At 43.8% G+C, this 12,611-nt stretch overlaps 1 protein-coding gene across 10 annotated transcripts in view; it reads right to left on the reverse strand.

The window, feature by feature from the left end:
• R3HDM1 (R3H domain containing 1) overlaps positions 1-12,611 on the reverse strand; it is a 192,284-nt gene that overhangs the window by 6,520 nt on the left and 173,153 nt on the right. For all 10 annotated transcript variants that reach the window (XM_004703886.4, XM_045299778.1, XM_045299765.1 and 7 more), the window contains 3 exons: positions 7,945-8,048; positions 5,646-5,818; positions 1,345-1,489 (listed from right to left, as the gene is read on the reverse strand). In XM_004703886.4, the coding sequence (XP_004703943.1) occupies positions 1,345-1,489; positions 5,646-5,818; positions 7,945-8,048 (422 nt within the window). The remainder of the gene's footprint in view (positions 1-1,344; positions 1,490-5,645; positions 5,819-7,944; positions 8,049-12,611) is intronic.

Raw genomic sequence — 12,611 nt, forward strand, 5'->3', positions numbered from 1 at the left:
TTCACCACATTTGCTTATTCACCCGCTTTGTCTTCAGTGGTTGTGTTGGGAAGGTGAGCATCATAGAATGCCAATGTAATAGAAGAAAGTATTCTTGCATTGAGGGAGTAGTATTTGAGTGGAGACCCAATAGCACTATTGTCTTCATAACAATTTTTTCTATTTTTATTTCAAAGCATCGTGGGCCACAAAAAATTACCTTGGGGGCTGCATGCGGCCCGTGGACCGCCAGTTTGACACCCCTGCTCTATAGTATGTCTCCACTATGCTACATTGTCATTTACTTATGGTTTGATTTAGCACAAATGAAACGTGCAACTAGGCCATCTACTCATTCTCTTGCTACGCAGCCTGGCATTGGGATTGGTGACTCTGATGGCCAGCTGGGCTGCTTTTTTTCTAATTAATATATAATTTTATTGGGGGCTCTTATAACACTCCTTACATCCATTGTATCAAACATATTTGTACGCATCATTTCTAAAAGGTGTTCTTTCTGCTTGTGGGCTGCTCTTTCTATGATGGCTCTGGGCTTCTGGGAGGAAGTGTGGTGAGTGATCTCTGCAGGAAGATGTGTTGTACATCAGCAGCACTTCCGGCTCCTCAACACTGTGAACCAGGAACTTGCGGGAGCCACGGGGCAGCATGTGCTTGGTTTCCTTGTTGCTCCTGAAACCAATGTTGGGCATTAAGAGCTGCCACTTGAATCTTCTCTGCACCATCGTCAGTACCTCTGGGCTCGCATCAGTTATGCTTAACTTGACATATTGGTCTAATTGGGGCTGGATGGTGTTGAACGTCTGAATCCTTTTTCTGATAATTTGGGCTTCACTAGCGGCCTGTGGGGAGCCATGGAGATGGCTGCCTCCTCCATAGGCCGCAGCCAAGAGCAGAGTCTTTCCCAATTGATTTTAACCAAAAGTTCCTAAATCTAGCATCTTCTGTGCTTGGAAGGGAATTATGGGTAGGTGCTAGGAAAACACCTTCAGAAAATCTTACACCTCTTCTTTCAGTGGTTTTATAACAGAGAGAAGCAAGGTGTGGTAACTTCCACGGGCTCCTTTCTGATGAACACTGTGAAGGTGCTCAGGGTCCCTGGCAGGATTCACCTAGGCCACACTGGTTCCTTCCCAAGCTCTATTTGGAAGGTACAGGTCGTAAACACGGACTCGATACCAAGCTCAGAGATGTAATACTACTTGTGGCAATGTATAAAATGCAGTTTCAAATGAGTCCGAGTTAAGGGTTGCAAGGATGAAGTGAAAGAGAACCCCCAAACTAGCAAGGCTCAAAATTTGAGTGTTAACAGAATACAGGGCCAGTGACTCTTTGATGCACACTTACCTTGTCCAGAGACAAAAGCTCTAGAAAACTGGGGCATTATGGAAAGTGGTGGTCCAGAGGGGTGGACAGCTTTCAGGGTTGGCAGCTGAGCTGGGGCTGGCGACGGAGCTGGCGAAATAATGGGGCTACTGAGCTGAGGGCTGGGCTGCAATCACAATACGTCAGGGAAGCAAGTCAGTGCCGTACGAAGGCTTTGGAACATATCCTCTGTTCTTCTGAGTGACAAACTTATTAAAAAGTCCACACATTATAAAAATACATGTTCTCCAACTCCCAACGATAAACTCTGATAACAGACTCATTCCATGCTTATGTTTTTAAAATTCGCTTTTGCAACATTATAGGTATTTTTCCATGAGAGAAAGCGGGACTATTGCATTCGTCTTTTCCCATTTTAATACTATCTTTTTTATTGAAACACTTTCATCCTTAGATAACCATTGCAAGATAGTAGAAAACATTCTTAGAATTCCCAGATGCTAACATTTTATTATATCTGTTGGCTCCTTGTGTCCCACTTAAGACCCAATCCTCACTTATCCACATGGTTAGCTGCCAAGCTGTTATATGTGTGAAAATGAGCATTATGCAAAAACAGAGAATGACTACATCAGGTCATAAAATGAAGGATGGTTACATCATTACATACCAGCAAATCACATCATTACATAGATGCTAAATCGGGGCCCAGCCAATTTGATGCGTAACCTTAAGCATCACAGCAAAATTCTTGCCTCACACCTCAATGTTTGTTACTGACAGATGTATGCTGTTAATGCATAAGATAGTTGGATAGATTTTTTATTAACTTTGATTGTAAATGTGAAACACCAGAGATGAGACAGTCAATAAGTAAGGAGTAGACACTCATCTGTCACTAACATGGTTACGTTCTAAAGACCACGTTTTAAGGGACAACTGGCATGAATGTGAGAGTTGGGGCTAGGCCCTATCCTTCAATAACCAGGGTTCATATGCTACCAACTGAAATGCCTAAACCTTACTTTTTGATTTTTCCCCCCCAGCAGAGTGACACTGTATTCCTTCCATCTTCTTATGATACTTGCCTAAACCTATTATCCCTACATTTTACCAGCATTTCTCAGCTTTGTGGCATAGTCAGACGTTACAGTACTTTCCCTGCCCAGACTCTGCTAACAGTCACCTCACCTAGGACTTGTGGCTCCTCTGAAAAGGGTGAGAAAGGTATTCAAAAGCCATCTTCTGGGTAATAAAAAAACTCCTGCCACCAAGTCAATTCGGACTCACAGCTTATTCTTTATACCTACTGATACATGTCAAAATGGTTTCCAATGTTTAAGTGTGACAAGAGGGAAGCGAGAAGCATCCTGGTGCAGGCACACCTCATTTTATTGTGCTTTGCAGGTTAGGCATGGCTCACATTCCCCCCCCACGAATTGCAGATCTGTGGCAGCCTGTGCTGAGCAAGTCTACTGGGGCCCTTTTCCAACGGCATGCACTTACTTTGTGTTACCGTCTCGTTTTGATGATCCTCACAATATTTCACACTTTTTTCACGATGCCATCGCCCCTTTAGGAGCCCTGTGGCACAGTGGGTTAAGTGTTGGGCAGCTAACTGAAAGGTCGATGGTTTAAATCCCCATCATCAAAACAATGATGAGGCAGCTCACTGTGGTAAGTCTCAGAAAGGCTCCTCAGCTGCTCTTTGTCCTGCACTGTCACTGTGAGCTGGAACAGATTCGAGAGCAGGGGGGATGTTGTTGCACCCTTAAAGGGCTACTCATTCCAACTCGAAACTTACTGCCATCCAGTCGACGCCAAGTTGAAGTGGCCCTGTAGGACAGGGTCAAACTGCCATGTGGGTTTCTGAGACAGTATCTCTTCAGTGGGGCAAAAAGCCTCGTTTTTCTCCCTCAGAGTGGCTGGTGGTTTCCAACTGTTGGCCTTGCACTTAGCAGCCCTCCATGTAACCCACTATGCTAGCAGGTTTCCTCCTAGCAGCCTGCAATATAGTGTCAACAGAACTGTTATAGATACTGGGACACCAAAAATTCACAGAACCTGCAACATGTCTGAACTGTGCCAGTCTCTCTATATTTTTGCACACTTGTTCCATGACTCTTAGTGGACAGATTTAGAGAAGTGGATTTGTGTACCTTTTAAATTTTGGAACACATTATCAAACTACTCAAAAAAAAAAAAAAAAAGACAGTTGTCTCAACTGACACGAAGAACATACAAGCGAACTTATAACTGGATATTGCTGCCAACCATGTAAATTAGTAGTCTTCTTAAACTTTCCTAGCTAAATAAAAAAACTAACCACCCTCAAGTCAGTTCTAACTCAGGACAGTGTAGAACTGCCCCCGTGGGTTTCTAGACTTTACAGGAGTAGAAAGTCTCATCGTTCTCCTGAGGAGCAACTATTAGTTTTGAACTGCTGACCTCGGGGGTTAGCAGTCCAATGTGTAACCCACTACACCTAATTATATAGTACTTATAAATGACTTTCCCCACTTTGATTATGTTATAACTTTGTTATATGTATTGAAAATACTTGCACTTAAAACAAGGCTTGTATAATCTTTTAATTCTGTAAAATTCCAAGCCTGTAAATGTGTAAAGAAAGGATCTAACCAACTTCCATTCACCCGTCATCCAGCTTCACCTGTAGGTCTCCCTGTCCTCCGTGTTCCTTCTCTTGACATGTAAAGCAGACCTAAGATGTACCTTGCCACTGGTAAATGAATACTTCAGTATATGACTATGACTATCAGCGGGGGGTAGGAAACAAAAAACATAAGTAACTACCAGTCATGGTCACCCTAATGAAGCATATTGAAATAGCTTCATTTTGTTAGCAATGTCTTTTGGCTGTTCCCTGTCCAAACAATATCCCAGCTCGTTATGTAGGTTACACAGGTGCAGTAGATTAGGCACTGAAAGGTTGGCAGTTTGAATTGACCAGCCACTCCTCAAGATGAAAGATGACGCTGTCTGCTTCCATGAAGACTTACAGCCTCAGAAATCCTCCGAGAAAGTTCTATGCTGTTGTAAAGGGTCCTTGAGTCAGAATCGACTCAACGGCATCAGGTTTGGCTGTTTCCTGAGTTTTCTAATTTCCAACAGTCTCAGCTCCCACTTGAAGATGTCATTTATCTGTTAAAGAAATGAGGCCAATTTCTCCAGTAAGCTAACCCATATCACTTGTTCTTTTTCTTCTCATAGAGCCTGTAAATTAGCAGTTGGCTAAGAGGCCTGACTGTATTCAGGTTCCGTTTTCTGAAAAGTACATCCATCACAGATGATGTACTTCCTTCTGGAACGCATTCGGTAGCAAATGATGTTTAGCAGTGGTTCTCGACCTTCCTCATGCCACTACCCTCATGTTGTGGTGACCTCCCCACCCACCCTCTGCTTTAGGGGCTGTACTTTTTGATCAGTGAGTTCAGTGCTGTCTGCCGAATCCGCTCATATGATGCTCCCTCATCAGCTTAACTGTGGCTGTGTGGACGTTTACTTGGGAAAAGTAGGGTACGTGCTTGATTCTTTTGCTCTACTTTTTGCTCACGAGTTTTAAAGTTAAGAATATCTGAGGTTTACTTGAGTTGGGAGATCACACTTAAAACACAGAAATATTGTCTAAAAATTGTCTAAAACTTCTTTACTTATCTGTAAATTATTAGATTGTCAATATTGTCAACTGTCAGTCTTGTCCAATTCAGCCTCGGGTCTTGCGGTCACTTGCTGTCCACCTGGCTCTAATTCAGCATCACCTCCGTAAAAGAGACACAATGTTGTCTGGTCCTGCCCCGGCCTCATGGCCATTGGCATGTTCAAGTTCACTGTTCCGGCCACTGTCCAGCAAGGTCTCAAACAACATTCTGCTCTGATCCATGAAGTTTACATGGATTGAGTTTTAGAAGTACATCAGCCAGGCTTTTCTTCCTAGTCTTAATCTGGAAGCTCCACTAAAGCCTGTTCACTATGGTGACACTGCTGGCACTTATGAATAGCCCTGGCACAGCTTCTCATACAATGGCAACAAGCGAGCCCCATGGTGACACACCATGACACCCAGGCGGTGGTGGAGTCTGACAGTTTGTCCTGGTTGGTGGTGACGGTATGTAGTCTGAGTCAATCTTGATTCATTGTGTGACAGAGCTGAAATGCACCCCCGGTGTTCCCTGGGATATCCTCTCGATGGGAACATATCACCAGGTCTTTTTTCTCCATGGAGCAGCCGGTGGGTTTGAGCTACAGCCAACTGAAATGTTGTCAAGTTTCAGAAAGATAATGAGCAAAAAGGGGCATCTTACCTGGACAATGCTGTCCACACTGCTGAATTCCACACACTTCAGTCCTCTCTGGTGATCACAGTAGTACTTGTTTTGTTTCCACTGGGGAGGTGAGTGGGCGTGAGACTGGGGATTGCTTGGTATGTTGAGTTGCATCATCACCATTCCTCCACCAGGTGGCGGAGGCGGCACAGCTGAAATACAAGATGACCCTGTGCAGTGTATTGCAGCAAGCAGCCTGTTATCTTTAAAAGCTAGGCTAGTGGCAGTAATTTTACAGTTCTGAACATAAGCTTACTATTAGACGTGTAAGCCAGAATTAAGTACCAGGGCTTCGTGTGGCAAGTATTAAAACCAACCTCATATGCACAAACATCTCATTTATCCAGAAAATACCAGGCCTATAAGTTACTCAGGAAAGCCAGTTACCTCCTGCCTCCCCCAATTCCAAGCCCTGTCCGGTCATCCCCCAGGATCTAGTAGACAGCAGCACAGCTTAGAGGTGGCCAACAAAAGTGCTTCGTTTTTTAAAGGAAATGGATTTTCATCGTGGCTTGATTATAGATACACAAAGCACCCTGGGAAAAGTGAATAGTTTACACAAATATTGACAGTACAAAGTCATCATTACAGAGAATGGATCAGTGTGTCACTGCTGCACAGCGTAAGAAACTTGGGGTGTGCGTGTCAGAAAGCACACTGCTGGTTCCCTTAAGTATCCTGTGACTTGGGGAGAAGTTAGGTATCGCCTTTTTCTCTGGGCTTTCTCATCTGAAAAATGAGGCTCGGAAGGGCTCCTTGGCGGGCTTTATCGTGTGGTGAGGATCAGAGGTGTGTAAACTCTGCGGACTGAACAGTGGTGAGAGAAGGGAACTGTCGAGTGGCACTGACAGTTACCACTTGTCTGTGTACTGTCCCTGTACAGGAGCTGCAGTGCGGCTGCTATAAGGTGTGAGCTTCCCCTGTCACCCTGTGTTGGGGTAAAGTAAGGGTTCTGGGCCTTCTCTCCAAGACAGTGGTTGCAGGAGCCTTGATGGAAATTTCCAGCTCTCTAGAAACAGAACCAACTTGACTTGCAACAAACCACCAGAGGGCTGATGACTTAGGGGTATCTCAAAGTCCCCTCAGTCGCAGCAGCAGCTCCCAGCCACTACTATTTGTCATCTGCTGCATCCTCTTGGCTCGATTCTTTTTTGTTAGGTGTTCCACTTACTGTCAACAAGTCATTACGGTAGAGCACGGCACAAGATAACGGTTAAAATATGGCACCAGGAAAGCAAGGACAAGAGTTTTAATGAACTATGTTTTTAGGACTGGAAAGTCTTTGTCGCAAAGGTCAGTTTCAAGCCGTGAGCAGGGTTGGGGCCAACAGGCAGGGACGGTGGTTGTAACTTCTCTCAACAGAGGGAGGATGCAGCACAAAGGTATTTTTGGGGTAAAAAAGCACAGTGTGTCCTAGAAACAACGGGCTGCATGACTTGAACATACACTATAAATAAGAGGCTTGCTTGCTGGGGAGTTAAGATAGGAATCTGTCCAAATTTTTCTCCAGAGGAATGATGTAACGGGGCAATGATTTCTGAGACTGTGTGTTGGGGGAAAGCCAGGGAGCGGGGAAATACGAGACAAGGAAGTAACTTAGAAACAGGGCGTAAAGTCAGGAGACAGATAAAAAACCTGATCAAAGCAGTTAATGGTTGAGAAGGAAGAAGGTACCAGATTTGAGGAGCTGGTAGAAAACATGCATGGGTGTGAGGGGAGAGTCAGAGGGAGTTAATTATGACGTGAACATTTCTGCCTTTGACGTAAGTGGAAGGTGGGATGTCAGAGGACAGTGTGGAGAGTGGTACTGGGTCTGATGTGCTAGCCAGCTGGCTACATGGTCCTCTTTCAAAAATTAGATTTTGGGGGTTTGGGGAAGAAATCAGTTGTCGAAGGCTCATCCAGAGGGTGGTAGGATCACCAAGGAAGAATTGAAAGATCACCCAGGGAGAGGTGTGCTGAGGGCAGGATGTCTGAGTCTCAGTCCTTAAGAAGCAGGAGAGGTGGGGGAGGCGGGGGTGGGTGGTGGTGGTGGGGGTGGGGGAGGGCCAGGAGGGTGATCTGGTGGCGGTAGGTAATGAAGAAGTGGACAGAATATGTAACTTAGAATCAGTATGGTACATGAGCTGTTTCGGGTCTATTGTGGCATGTAACACACAAGTCAAGAACATTGCCCCCCTAGAAATGCCCAAGGCACTCCCGTTGGCTGGTTCTTCAATGGCGCAACTGTTATTCCCCGCCACCTCCACCCACCACCTCCTGGGTGAGCTCCTCCTACCTGTGCACTGGTGGCTCTGCAGCGGCTGGGAACTGCAAGGGGAAGTGGTTCGAGGGAACGGTACTTGTTCTGGTCCTGGGTGTGTCAAGTAGCCTACTGAGGAACTAGGGGAAACCCAACACAAGAAACACAGCACAATGAGATGGAGACAGGCCAGGAAGCTTTGAATCATCCAACGATGCTATAAAATAAGGTTGCCTTTCAAATGGGTTAACAGTAAAAGTTAAATCTAACTGAACTGTTTTCTCTATGAAATATAATGACTTTATTGCAGGAAAAGCACCATATGTTTAGGCAATAGTACTGACTTTTTATACAATCCAGGAAAGCCAAAACCTAATTCCATCACTCACACTTTAACAACTTAAATTTTGGAAGTGTACTAGAACTATTAAAACAATGACAAAAACAACTCACTAGCTTTCGGAAACATAGACAAGTTATTTGGATCTCAGTGAGGTATGGTTTAGAAGAAGGAATATTAGTTTGACAACGATGTGATACGGGAAAAAAGTATTTTATTTCTTAAAAAATATGCTAAGAATAAAAAACCCTCCAATTATGATAAATCTTAACTTTGGTCAGAAATACTGACAAAAACAAATAACTGTTAGTGTACAGCTATTACATTAATATATTTTATATAGTTAATGGTTGAGGCTCTAGTAAGGAGTTTGTCATATTACGTTTTTGAAAATTTTCCTTTAAGATTTAAGTTGTTTAGTAAATTCTTTCAGGATAATAGTTTAAACTCATAGAGTGTCACTATAAATAGCTCCCAAGAATTCTCAAATAACCAGAAGTCCTAATTTATATACACCCAAGCCAAAATCCCTGTCTGTCATGGCTCTAACTCATTGCAACCTATGGGGCAGAATAAAATAAGAATTGCTCCACCCCAACCCCAGGGCTTTCAAGCCTCGAATCTTTAGGGAAGCAGACGTCTGTCTTTCTCTTGAAACCTCCCAGTTAGCAGCTCAGCACTTTAACCGCTGTGTGGCAGGAGAAGTTAATTTAAATATAAGACCCTTTATCAGAACATTTTCTTCATCTGACTAAGCTCATTAAAAAGTTCTCTCACTCTAGCTTGAAAACACTGTGCCCTTGCATTTGCATGCTACTGCCTTAAAAATACTAGTTGCACCCAACAAGACCGACACTGCAAAGCTCTCCAAGGAGACGCATATGCAATGACTTCCAGAGAGCTGAAAACACCACTGACAACTGGATGCTCGAAGAAATGAAGAAAAATATGTCAATGTGAAATGGAATGACGGTTATGTGGGGGTTCCCAAAGCCCCTTTAGAGATCCCTAAACTGAAACATCCGTGAATAACTTAATAGCTGGACTTCATTTCAGAATACTACGGGAAGGGGGACACCCAGTGGTACTTTCGAGGACAGCAGACTGGTCATCGTTGACTTGACGTGACGAGCACATGGGGGTCAGTGTACTTCTGTCTCCTTAAAAATACCCCATAAAAGGAGTTATGCTTTAATCCAGGTAGATGATGGACCCATTGACAAAATCAGTAAAGTTTTATCCATTTTCTCCCTTCCCATAGCAGTAAGTCAGTACAGCTCAGTAAAGGGAGAGAAGCAAGGAAAAGAAAGAAGTCGTCAAAGGGAATTTTGGACCAGATGACAACATTTGAGAACAGGACGTTCTGTGTCGGATGTTAATTAAGATCAGGATGCTCCTGGTGAACACTGGCTCCCGTGGAAAGAACACAGCTTAAGTGGGTTTGCAAAGGGGCAACTGAGAACACAAAGTGACCCACAGGGTTGTTGTTGCTGTCACATTAAAAAAAAAATCATTCATTGGGACTCTTACAGGTCTTGTAACATTCCATACATCAATTGTTATCAAACATATTGTATGTATGTTGCCATCATCATTTCCAAAACATTTTCTACTTGAGGCCCTGGTATTAAGCTCCTCTTTTTTCCTCTCCCTCCCTCGCTCTTGTGAATCTTTGATCAATTACATATTATTATTTTGTATTGATCAATTATACACTGTTATTATTATTTTGTATCTTACACTGCCCATTGTCTCCCTTCACCCACATTTCTGTTACTCATCCCCTTCATGGGGGGAGTGTTCCCTCTTTGTCCCCCTCCAATCATCCCTCTATCCTCATATCACTACTCCCCCTACTGCTCCCGAGGGGTTTATCTGTCCTGAATTCCATGTGTCGAGAGCTCTATCTGCACCCCTGTGTTCTCTGCTCTCTCCAGATTTGTAAGGTAGAGCTGGGTCATGGAGGTGGGGGCTGGGAGGGATGAAGCACCCAGGAACTAGAGGAATGAAGTGTGTTTCATCGGTGCTATACTGCACCTTGGTTGAATCATCCCTTTCTTACAAACCTTCTTTGGTATCCACTCCAAACTCCCTCGTTCGCATCAATATAGTTGGTTTGTTTTGAATCTTTTGATACCCGAACCTGTGGACACTTCATGATCACACAGGCTGGTGTGCTTCTTCCTTGTGGGCTTATTTGCTTCCCTGCTGGATGGCTTCTTGTTTAACTTCAAGTATTTTAAGACCCCAGGGGCTGTATCTTTTGAGAGCTGTGCACCATCCACTCTCCTCACATTTGCTTATGCACTCATTTTGTCTTCAGCGATCGTGTTGGGAAGGTGAGCATCAAAGAGTGACAGGCTATTAGAACACAGTGTTCTTGTGGTAAGGAGGCTTTGAGTAGATGTTCAAAGTCCATCTGTTATCTTAATACTTAACATATACATATATGTATATTGGCCTCTATCCCTTTCAATATAAATGAGTATATTTACATATGTGCATGCCTATAGCTATGTCACATTAATTTTTGATTCATAGCAACCTCATGGGACCATGTAGATCTACCCACACACATAGTGTTCTTGGCTGTAATCCCTGAAGTGACATCGTTGGTTCCTTGTTTGGCAGCAATTCAAACCAGCCACTGGGTGAAGGAAGGTGAGGCTTTTCTTAGGCCCCTACCAAAGATCCAATGGCAATGGGTGGTGCTGAGCTGAATCCTGACAAAAGCAGAATGCCTGATCTTCTTCTCTCCTGGGACCCGGGGTGGGGGCTCAAACCACCTATCTTTTGGTTAGCAGCCATGCATTTAACATTGTGCCACCACGGTGACTTCTACCAAATGGAACGGGTCAAAGACTGCGTTCTAAGCCAAGTTAAAAAGCCCCTGTGGCCAGGCAGTGCCCCGCACCTGCCCTTGGGGAAAGAAAGCATCCTGAACAGGGCTGAGACTATTCAGTGCACAGAGATGAACAACACATCCATACACAAAACCCAAGCTTATCCCTGTAGTGGGCTCCAGTTTCGGGGCTCCAGGCTAATCCCCGCACCAAGAGGCAGGCAGATGCTTCAAGGGACACAGCATGCGCAGTGAAAATCTCTACCGTACTCCAGGTTCAATTATCACCTGGTGTACCTTCTACAAAGACCAAACTAGAGAATGTTAAAAAAAGGAAAGCATACACATCCGTCCTTACATGGCACTCTCATTTTAAAGATATGAGTATTTGTAAAATGTGTCAGGGGAAAAAATGACAATTTTAAACTTCACAACTTTCTCCTCTGAAAGAGAACAGAGGCAGAAAGAAGGGGGCAACTTTTTACAGTTAAAAGACAAAAACAAAATGAGAAAGGAGGCCTGGTCCTCCCACAAGTTCAGAGTCTAGTCTGTGCTTGAACAGGAATATCAAACCACACACACCAACTCACTTAGGCCCACACTTCCCAGAAAAGTTCGGACCTAAGAGCACCTTTCAAAGGCAGTGGAGGCCTCCGCATCGAATGCAAACCTGACGATTGGAGCTGCAAACTTTGAAACTTTGATCAAATTCACAACGAATGGTTAGACAAAAAGTCCTTTTGTCACCTGTCCCAAGTGTTTCATCAAACAGTAGGTGCTGTGTCTTCTCAGTGTATGGTACAGCCCATCAAGTTGCTAGGCAATGCCTCTCTACAGAATCATTGGGAAACTGATGAATGCTGATAAGATGCCCAACAACTGTCTTCTTCTGGGTTTTCTATGTTTATCTTCTTCCTGTAAAATGTTATAACCCAAAGGCACAACTTTCCCTTCCCTCCAGTCACTTGCTTCTCCACTCTTACTGGGTTTCAGACTATAAAAGCCATGGGGGGAAACAGGAGCAACATTATAATAGAGGTTTTTAAGATCAGTAGCCTGCTGCATTCTATCACAGTGTGAAGATCATCTGAATGTAGAATAGCCATTTAGGAATGCTTAGAATGGGACTTTCAGGGGATAGTACTGATGATGCCGTTTTGACTAGATTGTGGTACCCATGTGCTAAACCATAGTATGAATGGAAATTAACGTTGGGCATTAGGACATGCTCACTAGATATCCTTGAAAATTTGAGTGATGTTACATTGCTATCTATTTTGATTGCCTCTGATATTAAAAAAAATAATTTTATTGGGGCTCATACAACTCTTATCACAATCCATACATACATCAATTGTGTAAAGAACATTTGTATATTCCTTGCCCTCATCATCCTCAAAACATTTGCTCTCCACGTAAGCCCCTGGCATCAGCTCCTCATCCCCGCCCCCCTGCTCACCCCTCCCTCATGAACCCTTGATAATTTATAAATTATTATTTTGTCATATCTTACACTGTCCG

The sequence above is a fragment of the Echinops telfairi genome, unplaced genomic scaffold, assembly GCF_000313985.2.
Source record: "Echinops telfairi isolate 266 unplaced genomic scaffold, ASM31398v2 ScPeMD7_4;HRSCAF=17, whole genome shotgun sequence".
NCBI lineage: Eukaryota > Metazoa > Chordata > Mammalia > Afrosoricida > Tenrecidae > Echinops > Echinops telfairi.